The sequence below is a fragment of the Ammodytes marinus genome, assembly GCF_949987685.1.
Source record: "Ammodytes marinus genome assembly, chromosome: 1".
NCBI classification, from domain to species: domain Eukaryota; kingdom Metazoa; phylum Chordata; class Actinopteri; order Uranoscopiformes; family Ammodytidae; genus Ammodytes; species Ammodytes marinus.
The window spans coordinates 28,424,574-28,442,126 of NC_137230.1; the positions used below are offsets into that span (position 1 = coordinate 28,424,574).

Here is a 17,553-nt window from a genome sequence, read left to right on the forward strand (position 1 = left end):
TCACACGACCATTGCTGTTTTGGAAAGGTGTATAAAAATATAATAAAAATAATCGGCATATTCGGTTGAAATCTATAGATTTGCTATAGTGTCTTTTAAAGTCTTTAGTCCAGCAATGCCAGCTACTGTTTTAAAGTTTGTCAGGTGTGAATGAACCAGATTCAGGTGTTGATGCCGCCACAGTGTAGACAGACTTCACGGTCATAATATGTGGCGTCTTGGTGCTCTATTACTTTCTGTTTAATTCTTTTTTTCTTTTCTTTTTTAACTGGAGTTCTATCTGCTTTATGACAATTTTTTTATTGAAGAGAATATTGATTGATTTCTATCTATTGGATATTATTTTGTATTTCTTACTATACTATATAGTATATTATTTTTGGCTGAGCTTCATCAAAGAGAAATCCAGTCAATAAAACATGAGACGGCATGGATTTCAGATTGTTTTCTGTGTATCAATCTCTAACCTAAGTGTCGGCACATTCCTATGACTGAAAGGTTTTAAAGATTTTCTCATTGGACTGATACGCCTTGTACACAATAAAGAAAATAAGTTCATCACCTAAAAGTAAAACTAAAGCTAAGTACTAAAATAAGATCTGAAAAGAGTTGCCAGCTGACTTGGATCAGTCCTCACTGTAAAGGCAAAATAAAACAAGCAACAATTACAACTGTAATAACCTATAGCTGGAGTTTATCTCGCAGGGCAAAGGTCAGGCTGTTGTCAACATGTAGTTGGATTGGTGACGTGGTTTATTTGTCTAATTGAATAAAGGTGATGTTATCTGGCATTGTCTTCTGGAGCTTTAAATCTGATGTGATATTACGTATTATGTTACCCAAGTATACCTATGGCTTTTTTTCATTGTCTACTAACTTGCCCAATCAGCTCCCAGATCAGCCACAATGTATTGATGCTGACCTATTCTTCTTTAACTGGTCCATGTGAAAATGTTGTCAGTTTTCTGTCCATAATTGAAGGTTATCTAGTAGCCTAATCCATGCGGCTCATACAATTTGAGTAGCCTACCTTGTAGTTTTTGCTATGAGTTTTTGTCTTTTTCTCATTGATTTGATGTTTTCATTAACTGGTCGTTCTTGTTTTTAACATTTTAAAAACACTAGATAAATGAAGAGATTCCATTCAAGAACATAAAAAGGATGTGTTCAAGAAGGAGCAGGAAGCATAATGCTAAGGCAGATATAAAAAAAATGTAATGATAAAATACAAATAGATAGAATAGACTAGAATTTAAGGAATAGTGCAGGCAGCAATAATGTATAAATTGCAGGTACAACAATGGAAATAAAAGCTGAGACTGTTTTGTAATGAGTCAGTAGATTTCGTAGAGGTCACTGATTTTATTTTGAAGGATTCGTCCCGGAAGCCGGAAACGTCTCCGGATGGAGAAATTTTAATACAGAAGCACACACATGCACTGGTGGTTGACAGATTAGGCTGCACTATTTCAGGGTGAGAGACACACTCCACTCCATGACATTGCTCAGCAGTGAGAAACTGGCCGAGTTTGAAATCTGAGTATGTACAAGTTTTTTTTTGTGTTCAAACAGGTCAGCAGTCATGTCTGGAGCGTTAGCAAGGCTGCTGTTCTATCCGACTCTCGCCTATAATGTTGTCATGGAGAAGATGTCCTCGAGACGGTGGTTTGACCGAGTGGACGAAACCGTGATCCTCGGAGCGCTGCCGTTCAGGTCCATGACACAACAGGTCGTTCACACTCTCTAGCTTTGTTCTGCATCTTAGTCCCAAGAAGCAGAACAAAAACTATGATACACACAAACTGTATTATTTATTAGCGCTATTTATTTTGGTGTATTTCTTACCTGATAGTCCTCACTCTGAACAACTAGACCAAGCAAAGTAAGGCATTTTGGGGCCAAAAATAGAATTAATTGTAAAATATTTTTTTTCAGCTCAGATAATTTCTATGAGGTGTCCAGAACAACATACTAAAAGTCCTAAGAAATCCTAGTTGAGGAAATATGTTTAATTCTCATCAATCCGAGATGTGTGCCAATAAGGCGAGACAACAATACAACCCAATGGGGCTATTTTTTTCCTTTACTCCTATCGAAATGAAACTTTACACAATGAAAGTATCCATGAAAAAATTACAAGTTTCTTTGAAAATGAATTTTAATATGCAAATGAGCTATAAACTAATCGTACATGCCCAAAATAAAACCAAATAGGCTTACTTTTTTCCTTTACTCCTACCACAATAAAACTTTACATAGTAAAAGTATACTTGAAAAGTAACTTTTTTTGTATTACAAGTTTCTTCTTAAATCAATTTGCATGTGCACATGAGCATATCCAATCATCCTACTGCCAATGGGTGATGGCGATGCTGCTTTAAGACTGGCCTCTAACCTGAAAAACTGCCTGGCTTACCTGCCAGGTGTATAACAGGTGCCTCTAAGGAATTAGAACCCCCCCCCCCCACACACACACACACACCTAGCTAGTGTAATTTTTTACTTTTTTCGGTGCCATTTCCTTGCCAAATAGACAATACGTAGAATCACAGCCTGAAATGGCATGGATAAAGAAGAGATTGTCACACACCTTGGAACCAAGTAACTCCTTTGTCTACTTTATGCACCATATCCGTCTTGTTTTTGTTGCTTTATTTGGTTCTGGTGCCAGAAACAGCTTGTGTGCATTCAGATCAGCATGATGCAACAAGAGTACCAACAAGTCTGTGTCATCACCTACTGAGACTGTTTTTTGTTCTGGCAGAGGTAATGGAAGTTTGGACAATGAGCACATCTGCATTGTGCTTTGCATGGTCTGTGATACACACCATTTTTTGTATTACAAGTTTCTTTGAAAATGTATTTAATATGCAAATTAGCTAGCTATACACTAATCAAATATAGGCTACCCAAAATATATCCGCATAGGCTTAATTTTTACCTTTACTCCTACCACATTAAAACTTTACACAATGGAAGTCTATATGAAAAGTATAACATTTGTATTAGAAGTTAACTTATAATGGTCAAGGCTTTCCAGAAGGGGTTGGTCGAACGTCAGAACAGGGGTCACATCATACTGCAGAGCTTGAGTTGCCACAAACCTCAGTGTTGAGTATATGCAGGATTCATCACTGGGATCAAGATCAATCATTGAAAGTAATGTTACTGAAGCTCTCCCAGGGTGTTCATCTAGAAGATGCAGGATCTGCATCATACCAGACCATAATGGTCTTTGAGAGTGAAGGAGTAGGGATGTCTTCCACAAAACATCCAGCTGTGATGTTTTGTTATCTGCTGGCAACAGAGCCAGTGGCTGATACACAATAGGTTCACATATCGGAGGAATCAGAAAGTACTGAATGTGTATGCGACCAACCGCAGCAATATCTGCAGCAGTCACTTGGATCTTTAAAGGAAAAAATGAAGCCTATGCGTAAAGAAATGAAGCCTATGCGTATATATTTTGGGTAGCCTATATTTGATTAGTGTATAGCTCATTTGCATATTAAAATGTATTTTCAAAGAAACTTGTAATACAAAAAATAGTGTGTATCACAGACCATGCAAAGCACGATATAGATGTGATCATTGTCCAAACTGCCATTACCTCTGCCAGAACAAAAGACACAGTCTCAGAAGGTGATGACACAGACTTGTTGGTACTCTTGTTGCATCATGCTGGTCTGAATGCACACGAGCTGTTTCTGGCACCAGAACCAAAGAAAGCAACAAAAACAAGACACATATGGTGCATAAAGTAGACAAAGGAGTTACTTGGTCCCAAGGTGCGTGACGATCTCCTCTTTATCCATGCCATTTCAGGCTGTGATTCTACTTCTCGTCTATTTGGCATAGGAAAGGGAATGGCACTGAAAAAAGTAAAAAATTACACTAGCTTTCTCGAACAAGCTAGTTACAGGAAAATGTGGGAAAAAGCATCATCATTGCAGCAGATGAAAAAGCTCTTGTATCACTGTATGGGGGGAGAGATGAATCTAATTCCTGAGAGGCACCTGTTATAGGGGTATAACGGGTGCCTCAGGTAAGCCAGGCAGTTTTTCTGGTTAGAGGCCAGTCTAAAAGCAGCATCGCCATCACCCATTGGCAGTAGGATGATTGGATATTCAATAAGTGTGGAGCTCATGTGCATATGCAAATTGATTTTAAAAAGAAACTTGTAATACAAAAAAAGTTACTTTTCAAGTATACTTTTACTATGTTAAGTTTTATTGTGGTAGGAGTAAAGGAAAAAAGTAAGCCTATTTGGTTTTATTTTGGGCATGTACGATAAGTGTATAGCTCATTTGCATATACAAATTCATTTTCAAAGAAACTTGTAATACAAAAAAAGTTAATTTTCATGGATACTTTTATTGTGTAAAGTTTCATTTTGATAGGACTAAAGGAAAAAAATAGCCCCATTGGGTTGTATTGTTGTCTCGCCTTATTGGCACACATCTCGGATTGATGGGAATTATACATATTTCCTCAACTAGGATTTCTTAGGACTTTTAGTATGTTGTTCTGGACACCTCATAGAAATTATCTGAGCTGAAAAAAATTATTTTACAATTTATTCTATTGCCTGCACTAAACTGTCTTTCTCATTTCAAAGCATAGAAAAAAAATTGACAGGCAACTCAATCTTTTTAGTTTTGCGGTGATGGTGCTGTTTATGTTGTAAAACTATTTTTTGACTAAAGTACTTTACCGATTGATTAGTCCACAGGGAGAAGTAAACTGCAACTGTTTAAAAACTGTGTAAAAAGATGTGATGCTGAATAAATCAAGCCAATGAATAGACGTTGTTGTCTGTATGTTTGACTCTGAGAACTGACGGTGGCCATTTGTTATGTTGCAGCTGGTTGAAGCAGAGAATGTCAGAGGGGTTATCACCATGAATGAGATGTATGAGACCAAATATTTCTGCAACTCTGCTGAGGTGAGTTCACGTCACTTGTTTATCCACTCTAGGGTTAAAGATTGAGCTGTGCCAGCTGTCTTGTGTGAATAAAATAAAAGTTAAGTTCATTTGCTTTATTGGTCAATGTCGCTACATTGACATTTTTCTCCAGGCCATCCTAAAACACAGGGGACTTAGCCACACTGCAGAAACGTATTCACACAGTTCCGTTATTGGAATGTAACGACTCGAAGTAATTTGGCTGTGACCCTTCTTTACAAATATAACATTGCTTTCTATTGTAAAAGACAAGAACTGGTTTGAAGTTGGTATTTACTGCCTATTTTTTGTGGCTGTTTGTGGCATGAATCTGCATACTTATCAACACAATGAAAATAATGATTTGGTGAAGCCTTAGATTACCTTACCAATCCAAACTGTGTCAATAGGACTAGGGTTGTCTTTTTGCCTTTTATGTATTCCACTCATTCATAAGTAACTGATGGTTGATTGACAGGAGTGGCGGGCTGCAGGAGTGGAGCAGTTGAGGTTGAGCACCGTGGACCTGACGGGCGTTCCCAGCCTGGAGAACCTGAACCGAGGCGTGGAGTTTGCACTGCAGCACAGAGACCAGGGAACCAGTGTGTACGTCCACTGTAAGGCTGGACGCTCCCGCAGCGCCACAATGGCTGCTGCCTACCTCATACGGGTCAGTGTACAGGAACTTTGAGGGGGTCACACCATCATTTCCTGCCCTGCTGTTTACACTCAAACCTAGTCATCACTTTAATAAGATGGTTGGCACGTAAACTGAGGTAGCCGAAAAATAGAAACCCCTTTTACACTGTAATGCAATGTAAACCCCTTCAACAAATACTCTCCTAGTACCCTAAAGGATACTTTCACATTTTTATCTGACAAACACATACATTGAAATCAATAGTCCTCATTCTGTGCAAAATGATGAGGCTAATTGAAGACATCAGCAAGTGGGTATCTTCAAAGTGTTAAGAGCAATCAGATCGAGATTGTTTGTTTTAATGGCTGGACCCTTGTGATATCAAGTCTGAAAGTGGAGATGAGTGCTCAGGGAACACAGTGACACAAAATGTTTCAGTTCAACAATTGTTTTTAAGTTCAATGAGACCAAGAAGGAAGCAAGTACTAGCTGAACTTCAAGATCCGAGTTTACACAATGAAGATGTTTTAGTTGAGGTTATTTTTTTTTCTGGGATTGTCTTTGGTACATTATGTTTTTAGGCCCTATCTATTTTCCTACTTGTATCATGTTTTGCTAGAAGAACAATTGATAAATACGTCAATTAGTAATGAAAACATTTATGAACATCAATTTTAGTGTTTGAATAATTATTTGTCTTTTATCTGGCTTCATTGTCTTAATACAGTTGGTCACAAACTACTACAATGTATTTCGTGTATCATACAGCACACTTTGTATGTAAATTGTCTAGTATTTTCTCACTCCAGGGTATATGAACTATGAATATATGAAACGATGAGCTTCATTTTAAGCTTTACATTCAGCTTGTCTACATCCTGATTGGGTGAATGGTGTTGGACTCGGCTGCAATGCAAAGCTGGATGTTAACAGCTTAACCACCATAAAGTCATTGTTTCATTTCAAGGCCAGCAACAGTAATGACACCAACATAGAGGAGAATCAGACGCTTTCTAGTCATAAATCTACAACACTGCCTCTATGAAACATGGTCCAAATAACTGTCTGCTCGCTAAGTCAGTCATATAGTGATTTTCACAGTGTGCCTTCTCTCTGCTCACAGTTACACTGCTGCACTCCTGAGGAGGCCTGTCAGAAACTTGCATCTGTTCGGTCGCACGTCCTGGTGCGCTCGGCTCAGCTGGAGGTGCTGAGGAAATACTACCTGCAGGTGTGTGCACAGGCCAGCTGAGAGAGGAGGGCCGTCACACATCACTACAAGCCTAGAGCAGCTGGAAGACTGGACCCTGAGCCATGTGCAATCATTCATTACATAATGTTTACTCACTGAAGTAAAATGCCACAACTATTTCTTTTTCCACATACATTTTAAAGTCAAATTCTTATGATTTTTAGTAAAGTTTTAGTAAATTTACAACCAATTAGTATTCTTTCTTTTTTTAAGTCTTATAATTCCTGTGGCTTCTTTCCTTTAACTCCTTGACTACCTGGTTTTCTGATTGCGACTGCAGTATAATTATTTTATATCTTGGAAATTTTGAAGCTGAGAATAATGTTTAGAAAATGGAAAAACCCTCAAACTTTTAAAATCTTTGAACAGTCTCATCAGACAGAAATACTTTTAAATCCCTTACACAAGTCAACATTGCGAAATTGTCCGTTTGTAAACATAATAATAAAATATCATATATCATTTATCATATTTTATTTTTCAGTTTAACATATTTTCCTATGGTGCCTTTTTACAAAAGAAAAAAAGTGTGATAACTATGTTGAATAAAAGATCTGTGATATGATTACAATCTTATGGTGTTTATGCAGTTTTTATTTTGTAATGTTTCACATTATGGGACAGTTCAAGAAGTTGCACCACATCCATGTTAGCTGGAACTGAAAAGGTAGTACATCTACTCAACAACTGTACTGAGGTAAAGAAACAGTAAACCTTCATACTGTTTGTCCTTATTGGAATGTTTTTCATTTTGTCATATTGTATGTGTTTTCTTTGGCTACATTTCAAATGAGATTTGATATCTTTTGGGAACTCAAACTGTCTAAGACAGTTTGAGTTCCCAAAGATATCAAACAGGACAATCAGTATGAAGGTTTACTGTTTCTTTACCTCAGTACAGTTGTTGAGTAGACTTAGGCTACTTGAAGTAAGGTTAATCTAAAAACAGATTTCTTTGTAATTCAAAGGAAAAATATTCAATATTCTTCAATCATTTGACTTAAATGTCGAGCAGTGGCCTTTAAAGTAGTTTTCCTATTAATCGAGGGTTAAAAGCTTTTTATAGTCGCTTTTTTCTTCTTCATTCATTTAAAGGGCAGCACAGCTATAAACTAGGGGTTCATACCATGTGTTTATATACTGTTTTCAGTATATTGTGTTACATTCCATTTTATTTGAATACATTTTATTTCATCTCCATTTTTATACTTAGAACTATTTATAAATGTGTACGTTTTGCCTTTTGCATTGATAGAGGGAGATTAAATATTTTCACTGCCAAAGACTTCGCATGTATTTGTTATGCTTATAAAACATAAAAAAGGTCCAGCTCTTCTCACAGACCACCACCTCCGGCCCATCAGGTGGCGACAAAGCGCTGACAGTCGCTCTCCTGTGCCCGAAGAAAAACGGCTTCAGAGGAAACATGGCGGCGTCGCTGATGCGGTTTGTCCGCGGAGGACTCGGCCGGAGTTATAACAGTACGTTGACCTGAAAATCATTTACATTTTTACAGGCCTGTTTGCTGCAGGTGTCTGTCTTATTCAGCGTGTTTTTGTTCGCCTCCGAAAACTGCACTGTCTCATTTGAAGCCGTCAAATGTCTCAAGTTTGACCTTCGAGCTAGCTAATGCTAACGTTAGCCGCTATATAATAACAGACACGACGTTATAATGCAGATGTTGTGTTACCCTACGTTACATATGAGTTCATCGAGACAACATTAACAGGACGTTGCGTCTTTTATAAACAATCAATTGCGTACCCACGTGTTCTTGGTGGATCTTTTTGTTGGAGTTCATTTGTAGACATGCAGATTCAGTTTTCAGTGGTATGTTTAATTCTTTGTTTGCATTGCATCCTTCTTCTTGTTTATTTTCTTTATTTCATTTTCAGTTGCCAGGACTTCGTGTCTGCTCCAGCAGCAGCAGACCAGGCTGCAGAGCTCCACCACAGACGCAACTCGTGAGTAAACACTTCTGACACTGATCTGAATAAGAATGCAGGTCTCGATCACTGATCTCTCTATTTTACTATTCTTGTGCAACTGCTGATTGGCCCTTGTTTTGTGTAAAGCATTTTTAGATTTCGTTGTATTTTAAGGTGTGCTATATAAGTAAAATCCATTATTATTTTTATTATTAGAGATACACAGGCTGCAAAAACTCGAAGCTTAATTAGTAATTTTTTTGGGGGGGAGTATGTTAAGAGCACCGTTTCACCTGGCAGGAGGCATCTCAGAAAAACCAGAAATGTCCCTCAAACTCCAGCACATCATTCATCCTTCCGCAACTTACTTTGCTATGTTAATTGTCATGGAGTGATCCCTGCGTTCAATCATTATACATTTCTTGTGTCCTGTGTCCTTCACACAGCCACCGTCAGGCCCAAGGATGACGTCACTCACAACCAGCTGTCTGCGTTTGGGGAGTATGTGTCCGAGATGATGCCCAAATATATCCAGCAGGTCCAGGTCAGTGCTAATGCCCACAAGAGTGTCAGTAGTTCTGAGGTCATTGTCTCCCTGTATTGGCCAAATGACCTTAAGGGCCCGTGTCCACCTACCACCAAAAAAAGCTAGGTTAACATGGGCCCTAAGTGTGCAGTTTGCGTTATAGAATTAAACTTGCAGTGCGTTGACCAAATGTTTTGCAAACATGTCACACAAGCAGGAACTTGTGGTTGGGGCCTCTGAAAATATGCCACAGCAGACCATTGCTACCGTATACCAGTTTAACCAGATTGTTTTTGTTTGTGTGTATGTGTAGGTGACTTGTTTTAATGAGCTGGAGATGATGATCCATCCTGATGGAGTGATCCCTGTGCTGACCTTCCTTAGGGACCACACCAACGCCCAGTTCAGGAACATGATTGATCTGACAGCTGTAGACGTCCCAACAAGGCAGAACCGCTTTGAGGTTCTTGTCACATAGAACACTCACTCACTCACTCACTCACTCACTCACTCACTCACTCACTCACTCACTCACTCACTCACTCACTCACTCACTCACTCACTCACTCACTCACTCACTCTCTCTTTTGATGAGTTCTGATAGTGATTGTGTGCTGGTTTTGTTTACAGATTGTGTACAACCTGCTGTCGCTGCGCTTCAACTCCCGTATCCGCATTAAGACGTACACAGACGAGTTGAGCCCGGTGGACTCTGCTGTGACGATCCACAACTGTGCCAACTGGTATGAGAGGGAGGTGAGTCACAACCTGTAGGCCTAATCTCAACATTCATTACACTGTTTTAGACCATAACGGTAAAATAGTAAGGGCTTTCACATGACTTTGTGGCATCGATGCAGACAAACGGAGTGTAAAAGCGTGTGTTTCTTTAGGTGTGGGACATGTATGGTGTGTTCTTTGCCAACCACCCGGACCTGAGGCGTATTCTGACAGACTACGGCTTCGAGGGCCATCCCTTCAGGAAGGACTTCCCTCTCTCAGGATACGTAGAGGTGAGTTCTGTCGTCACCTTAATTCAGCTTCATTAATGTGTGATTCATTAATCGGTCATGACGTGTTTTGCTTGAAAAAATAAAGTACTAACATGGCTAAGTGATTTAGACGGCTGCTTACGGTATCATTCATCGGTGTCCTGTAAGTGTGATAGTATTGGCTGGAGGTATGGAAGCTGTGCTCAGACGCTTAGGAGCTCAACCTCTGCTGGATCCTGTGATTGTAATTCATAAATGTATTTATTTATTTATTGACAACCTGATAATAAATGCAGGGCTCCCACGTGCCTTGAAAACCCTTGATAGGTTGTGCAGGCAGAGAATAATTTATTACCTGAATACTTTCTGAAACTGAATCCTTGAAATAATTCATTATTAATTTGAAGACAGTACCCTGTAGAAATACAACATAAAAATCTTCTTGTGAAGTTACACGTTTTAAGTCCTTTTACATTTCCATTCTTAATCATGAAAGCCCTGAATTAACTTTAAATCAAATTTAAAAAAGTTAGTTGAAACCGTGACCACTTGCTAACTGAAGCATGTCGCCCCCTGCAGGTGCGTTATGATGATGAGGTGAAGCGTGTGGTGGCAGAGCCGGTGGAGCTGTCACAGGAGTTCAGAAAGTTTGACCTGAACACGCCCTGGGAGGTGTTCCCCGCATACAGAGAGCCCAAAGAGGCTGCACCCAAACTAGAGGCCGGAGAGGCCCCGGAGAAGAAATGATGTCCCTTCTGTTTCATCAACGTATTCTGTCTGCTAGCGTCATTTCCAAATATCCCTGAACAAGCCCATCTGAGATATTTATGTAAATAAAAATACTAATAAAACAATCTTCAAAAGAGTTAAGTGGATTTGTGTTTTTTTTGCAAGATTAAGTTAAAATGTCTTACCCTTCATGGCAAAAAACTTGCAGATACCAGAATTGTACACTTTTTTTTATTTGGCTTTTGAACAATTCATTCAAATCTGCTGTTTATAAAAGGCTTTCTACCAGTAATTGACCAGTGGATGCAGGGATTTCCTCCCATTCAGTCACAAGCTCCTTTGTCTCAAATATTACTGTATGTTGTGGCATTAATAACCGTTCTCTCACTTACAGTGAAGGAGCTAGAAAGGCCCAGCAGGTGGTACTGCAGCACAGAATATTAACGGGGGAGATGTGAAGCTGTACATTTCTCCCAATGCTTTCATCCATTGATTCATGATATCTGATGCAACCTGTACATTTTATATTTTTTATTTTGTCAAACATTTTCATTGAAGCATTCATTTTACATATAAGAAAAAGGAATACTCAAAACACTACTAAAAACAAGACGCAGGTCAGAATGTTTATTTTTGCTTTGTAATTTTTTTTATCATGACTAGATTTATGTTTTTGGGACTCAAAATTGCTTATTTTGGCAACATATTTTTAGCCAAATTGAACACAATCTGAGAAGTACTTTCAACCACATTTTGACCCACGTCTGCTCGACAAAGTTTTTTTATACACAATGATCAATCTTCCATCAGGATTATTAGACGGAAAGAAGCACAGACCAGAAACATTCAACATATTGTCAATTACTGTACAGATAATTCACTCAATAAAAATACACAGTTAACAGGCTTTGCCTGGGCCTATGAAGCTCTTTAGCCATCATGAGAGTATCTTTTTTAATTCACGGTATTTTCCGTTTTTAGGCATGCATCACACAGGTGGGTCAGTTGAGTTTTGAATCAAGTCACTACACACACCATGAGTTCTGTGCAGGATGTGTCACTATTTGTTAACATGTATCACCTTCACAGACCGATTAAATGACCCGGGTCAGGTCTTTCTTAAAGTAAAACTGTGGCCATCCCCCTGTGCACTGCTGGCTCACTGAGGATGAGCTAGAGAAGCCACCAAAGGTTAGACTGATAAAATACATTATCATCTGAAATGAGACACACTCATAGTATAATTTCATGTTCATGTAAAAAAAAAATGACTTCCTCATTGTCCAAAATGTCGTCACTTTCTTAGAAATCACTGCAGCCTTAAGGCAACTGGAAATTGTCGATTAGAAACACTGTGTGCAAGTGTGAAGCCGTCTGTTATTAGTTTTTAGAGGTGTGAGAGCATTTTCCTAGTGACGAAGAGTTCAGTCTGAGGTGAGGACTCTTAGGACTTAAAGGAAATTCAGCTTTTCAACGCTATGACTGCACAGTGTGGTCACATTTTCAGGTTAAGCTTGATAGTATTCCATTTACCCTTTTTAAGTTTTGAAAACTAATAGTTAAAATATCAAGTGAAGCCTAGTTAGAATATGTTTTGCTGTCTGAACTCAATCCTTTAGATCAATTGTTTACATTCAAGAATGCAGTATAACATTCCATAAGCTTTTTTTGACATTTCATTTTGATAGGAACTTATTAGATTCATGTCCCCATGAAGGTTTGAAAATGTGGTCCAGTATCCACCTGTTTGTAGGGATGTTGTTAGTAACCTTCTTCAAAGGTTTTGGCCTCAGTGTGTGGACTGAGTCATTTTAAAAATCTATCAAGAAGTTTATGGTCGATAATGTTGGTGCCCTGTGCCCAGGTTTTGGGATGTCTATCTCTGAGATTTCTGACCACTTTCAATATGTAAATCATCCTGCCTGCAGTATTATTATTATATTTTATTTTATTATTTTATATATATTATTATTTTATTTAAACTTGCACTATATATTTTTTTTTATACTGTTGGAGACAGAATCAGTACAAAGAATTCCATTGCCAACGACTGCTTCTGTATTTGTATAGAGCGTATGAAAAAAAAGGACATTGAACTTGACATTTGAACTGATGTGTTTAAACCAAACTTCTCCTCTCAGAAATCCTTATCAAGGGAGCTGTAATACAAATAAAAATAGATGTCATAATTCACAGTGAAGCATCACTTCACATGGTGCCTCTCCAACAGAGTGGGTGATTTTCATAAAGTCAAGGTTCATCACAATTTGAACTGAATCATCGTTCTCCTGGTGGTGTGAAATTAAACAGACATGGATATAACAGCGGTCTGGGAGAAGCAATTCAATCTCCCCCACAGTGGTCACTATCTGAAGAAATGAATTACACGCTGCTAGAATTAGAAATCAAATTATGGCCAGATCCCCGTAGGCCCAAAGGCGACATGGGGTCAACAGACAGTACGGGATGGATATGCAGTCTGCACATTTCCAAATGTACGTCTGTTTCGTCCTGCTGTCCTGTGCTCCCAACTGTGGCTGAGCATCAGGTCGAGAAACACTCCAAAATGAGGAAAGGTCAGACCCCATTTTGACACAAAACACATAGTTCATGTATCATTTTCACATGCCTCTAAAAGACAAGGAAGGTAAATAGACTTTTTACAAACAGACAAGGATAACAAATGCACTTACAAAAGTAAAATCCTGTGATTACCACCTCAAGAACAATATGTAAGACTACCAAACTCCCTATGCTGCTGCAGATAATGAGCCTGACCTTTAGTTAGAAAAAGGGCACTGAAAATTGCATCATTTTTTAATAAACTTTTTTAGCCTGATAATCTGACTGAACTGCCATCATTTGGTTTTCTGTTAACTTCTGCACCCACTGGGCAATCATTTCATTATAAATGACTCCAATCATTGAGGGCAAATTTTATTTTTTTCCAATGCCAATGACATGTCAGTACGGAAGCTATCTCCTTTTGCGTTTTGGTGTTCGCACTTATTCAAATAGGAGTTTGGCAGACACACAGGCGAGAAGGTAATGACCGGATTTTCGATATGGAGTGAAATTCAATTAGAGTTCACATTACTGTCACTCGTGGTTCAATATTTGAGTTGAGAAGTCATATCCTGGGAAGCCATTAGCTGGAAATTAAAGACATTTTCATTCACGCTCTAAACTCAATTCAAGGTCCTTGTGACTTTGCTAAGGAATTCACATGAAGGGGAAGCTTCAAAGACAACCACGAAGCAACATTCAACTACAGTATAAAGCTGCCCTTCTGTTGACTGGGAGACTTTTCCACTTTGCACAAATTCCTTCCACAATGTTCAGTCCTTATAGCTCGTAGTTCTGCCGCTACGGTTTCTTGTCTGCGTATGATTGGCTGGCGGCGGTTGTGGCGGCGGCAGCGGTCTTGGTGGTAGTGCTGCTGGCAGAGTCTGGATAGACCAGGAAGCCGGTGAAGGTGATGTACTTGGCGTGGTTGCTGTAGGCCCCGAAGCCGTCTCTCTGGTGGGAGTAGAGCCAGACCGTGTCCCCGGGTTTCAGCGACAGCATCAAGCTCTGACTCTGCAGAGCCTTCTCGCCCTGGCTGTCGTCGTAGATCATGGCCTGCACCTCCAGCCGGTTCTTCATCAGCTTGACAGACAGCGTCTTGGTCGGCAGCTTGCCCACGTTGAAGGAGAAGTAGTACGCGCCTGGAACGCGACACGTAAACACGCCGTCCGTCACGTTGAAGTCCTCTCCGATGTTGACGAACGCCGTGTCGAAGCTGACCGGCTGGTGCTGAGGCATGCCCACCTGGTCCTCTCCCACAATGCTTTGGGTGCGCCCCACCGAGAAGGCAGATCTCTGGTCATCCTCTTCATCTTCATCTTCATCTTCCTCATCCGTTTGTTGAAGCTCCTTCTCCTCCAGCTTGTCTATTGTTCCAGACCTGTCGGCTTCAGTGGCCTGGTTGCTGTTGATGATTTCGTCTTGCCTGGGCTGCTGGGAGTTGATGGCAGGACGGTGTTGGCGGTGGTGTGTCTGGTAGCCATAGGTGTCGGGGTAGACCAGGTAACCGTTGAAGGTGGTGTAGTGGCCGGTGTTGCTATAGAGCGCGTAGCGAGGGTCGCCGTGGAGACGCAGCCAGACGGTGTCACCGAACTCCAGCTGCAGCATCACACTCTGACTCTGCACCTGGAGATGGAAGCAGACGTTAGTAATGGCAGCTACGGACTCACTGATCTGTTTTACCATCCACTCCAAACATAATACGATCGTCTACCTCACGCAGCTCCTCATTTAGGGGAGTTTGGTGTGTAATCCCCTCTGTTCTGTTTTCCTTCAGTACCCCATCACAAACCCACCCTCTGTGATTAGAGCCACATTGCAATATCATAGGCCTACAACGAGAGAGCTTCGACATGATAAACTACCTTAGTAAATATTTCCTCAGAGTGGCAAATCCATCCTGAATCAGAACTCAGCCTTAAGTTAATATTGTAGTATGACATTTTGTAAAATAGGGCTTACAATATGATGACTATAAAATGGAATATTTCTAGTGCCAGTCTGATGAATTTGATGCCACCCACAAATGCCCACAAAGTGGCGTGGTTGGAGCATCAACCAAGAAAAAGCCATTAATTGCTGATCACTTAGAGGTGAGTGGTCTGAAACCTACCTTCCTCTCCTCTCCAGCATTTTCCTCGTAGACAATGGCCTGCACCTCGTTCCTGTTCTTCATCAGCATCACAGACAGGTCTTTGTGCGGGAACTTCCCCACGGTGAAGGAGAAGTAGTAGGCCCCGGGGATACGGCAGCGCAGCAAGCCAGCCTTGGGGTCGAAATCCCCGCCGATGTTGACGTAAACGGTGTCAAAGGTCACGGTCATCTTGGGCCCTCCCTCCATGCTGTTGGTGCGCGAAACGGAGAAAGCAGAGCGTAACTCCACGTCCTCCTGCAGACGAGCGAATCCCCACACACCGCCTGCATGGCTCAGGCACAGCAGGCCAAGCAGCAGGCTCGATGACAGCAGCATTGTATCTGCAGAAACAGAGAAAAATTATCAATGGGCTTTCAGATCTTTGAATACTGCAGCTATGACAGGGTAGTTGCACTGCGTGATATGAAACTCAACAGGCTGGAAAACGAATGTGTATTTTTCTATTGTGGTCAGTTGAAACTTGTCTCTTCTAGTCTCCCTCAGTTCCCAAAGTAGGCACTGAGGTTCGTTACACAAGCTGGGAGGTAAAACTAAATAAAACCACACACATAGACGGACAAATCTCACATTATGGTGCAAGCATACATTTGCACATCACAAACACACAGAATAAGCTTCAGCAAATGTGTCTAAAAGATAAACACAAACACACACACACACACACACACACACACACATATACTGTACACACAATCCCTGTGCAGTGTCTGAACCATTCAAGCAGATTGCTCTCAGTGGAGGAGGTATTATTGTGTCTTTTATTAACAGAGACAAGCACTCTCAGTGTCTAATTGTCTCCCTCTAATGAACCAGCAGGAAGCAGATGTGCACAGGTGGAGCCCCTTACAACAGAATGAGATAGTGTCATGTACAGAGCTACCAACCAGAACCACTGAAGTTGTTCAGTACAGTTTATCAACATATACGAGGAACAAATACAGTATGTAGAAGTGGAACTGCTCCTTAATCTAGTGTACGGTAATGTAAAGCAACTGGATTGGCTGTTTTAGCCTCAAAGCTATAGTGCATTACTTAATTAGTTATTACAACAACACTGTCGGCGCATCTACATGAGGTAAGCCTTCGGTGAATGTGCATGGATTTGATTCCTTCTGCTGTACATCCAAGTTTTTGTCTTAGCAGTTCAAACAACAACTTAAACATTTTCTGGGAGCTTCTTGGGATTTATCTAGACTCCTGCCCCAGTGTCAAGGGTTGACATCAGTTTATAAACGCTTTTGTTAACTTTGTGTTATACTTGTTTGGTGATTAATATGAATGTTTTCCCTGTTGCAATGCACCCCTTCCAAGGCCTTGGAAGTTATTTGCTGAAACTAAATGTTCTTCTTGTATGTTTATCTTAAACCGACCTCTAAATGAAAAATAATTACAGCGGTTAATTGTACAGAAGGCAATGAGGCACGACTGATTGTTTTTATCTGATCGCTTGTCCCGCTGCAGCAGGGGAAAAATCCATTCTGCTAGAGCAAAAGCTGCTGCAGTGTTATCAGTTTCCTTGAGGAATCTAAGCACACATATTTTTTGTTAAATGTAGACAATTAAATAAATAAACAAAAAGAAAATACAGAATTTACAATGCAGCAGTTAGACTTGTTCGTAAAATGGCAGCTTGCACTATAATAGTGTTTGTTTGTGCTGGTAATGGCAGCAATTGTAACTCGTCATTTGGATAGACTATACTCTTTAGAGACTGTGAGGCTTCAGGTTCAAACAGCAAAGAAAGAACAGATCAAACAAACCTGTTCCATAATGAGGGCCACTGGGAGTTAAGCACAGAGAGGAGCAACAGAACAGAAAATA

The 17,553-nt window shown here is 40.1% G+C and overlaps 3 protein-coding genes across 3 annotated transcripts; 2 read left to right on the forward strand and 1 right to left on the reverse strand.

The window, feature by feature from the left end:
* Positions 1-1,395: 1,395 nt before the first annotated feature.
* ptpmt1 (protein tyrosine phosphatase mitochondrial 1) lies at positions 1,396-7,390 on the forward strand. The gene is made up of 5 exons (XM_080024900.1): positions 1,396-1,474; positions 1,573-1,729; positions 4,865-4,945; positions 5,424-5,615; positions 6,709-7,390. Exons 2-5 carry the CDS (start codon positions 1,583-1,585, stop codon positions 6,835-6,837), a joined length of 549 nt encoding a protein of 182 aa, XP_079881026.1. The 5' UTR covers positions 1,396-1,474; positions 1,573-1,582; the 3' UTR covers positions 6,838-7,390.
* Positions 7,391-8,247: 857 nt separating this feature from the next.
* ndufs3 (NADH:ubiquinone oxidoreductase core subunit S3) lies at positions 8,248-11,148 on the forward strand. The gene is made up of 7 exons (XM_080050290.1): positions 8,248-8,318; positions 8,733-8,801; positions 9,212-9,309; positions 9,605-9,754; positions 9,922-10,047; positions 10,185-10,304; positions 10,863-11,148. The coding sequence occupies exons 1-7, from the start codon at positions 8,264-8,266 to the stop codon at positions 11,028-11,030; spliced, it is 786 nt and encodes a 261-aa protein (XP_079906416.1). The 5' UTR covers positions 8,248-8,263; the 3' UTR covers positions 11,031-11,148.
* Positions 11,149-14,378: 3,230 nt separating this feature from the next.
* Positions 14,379-16,047, reverse strand: c1qtnf4 (C1q and TNF related 4; the record flags this gene model as incomplete). Its single annotated transcript, XM_080028837.1, has 2 exons — positions 14,379-15,203; positions 15,691-16,047. 2 exons carry the CDS (start codon positions 16,045-16,047, stop codon positions 14,379-14,381), a joined length of 1,182 nt encoding a protein of 393 aa, XP_079884963.1.
* Positions 16,048-17,553: the final 1,506 nt, after the last annotated feature.

Coding starts and splice junctions, on each gene's coding strand:
- ptpmt1 (XM_080024900.1), top strand. CDS start 1,583: ATGTCTGGAGCGTTAGCAAGGCTGCTGTTCTATCCGACTCTCGCCTAT. Junction 1,730..4,864: donor TCAGGTCCATGACACAACAG/GTCGTTCACACT, acceptor GTTATGTTGCAG/CTGGTTGAAGCAGAGAATGT. Junction 5,616..6,708: donor CTGCTGCCTACCTCATACGG/GTCAGTGTACAG, acceptor CTCTGCTCACAG/TTACACTGCTGCACTCCTGA.
- ndufs3 (XM_080050290.1), top strand. CDS start 8,264: ATGGCGGCGTCGCTGATGCGGTTTGTCCGCGGAGGACTCGGCCGGAGT. Junction 8,319..8,732: donor ACTCGGCCGGAGTTATAACA/GTACGTTGACCT, acceptor TTTCATTTTCAG/TTGCCAGGACTTCGTGTCTG. Junction 10,048..10,184: donor CCAACTGGTATGAGAGGGAG/GTGAGTCACAAC, acceptor GTGTTTCTTTAG/GTGTGGGACATGTATGGTGT.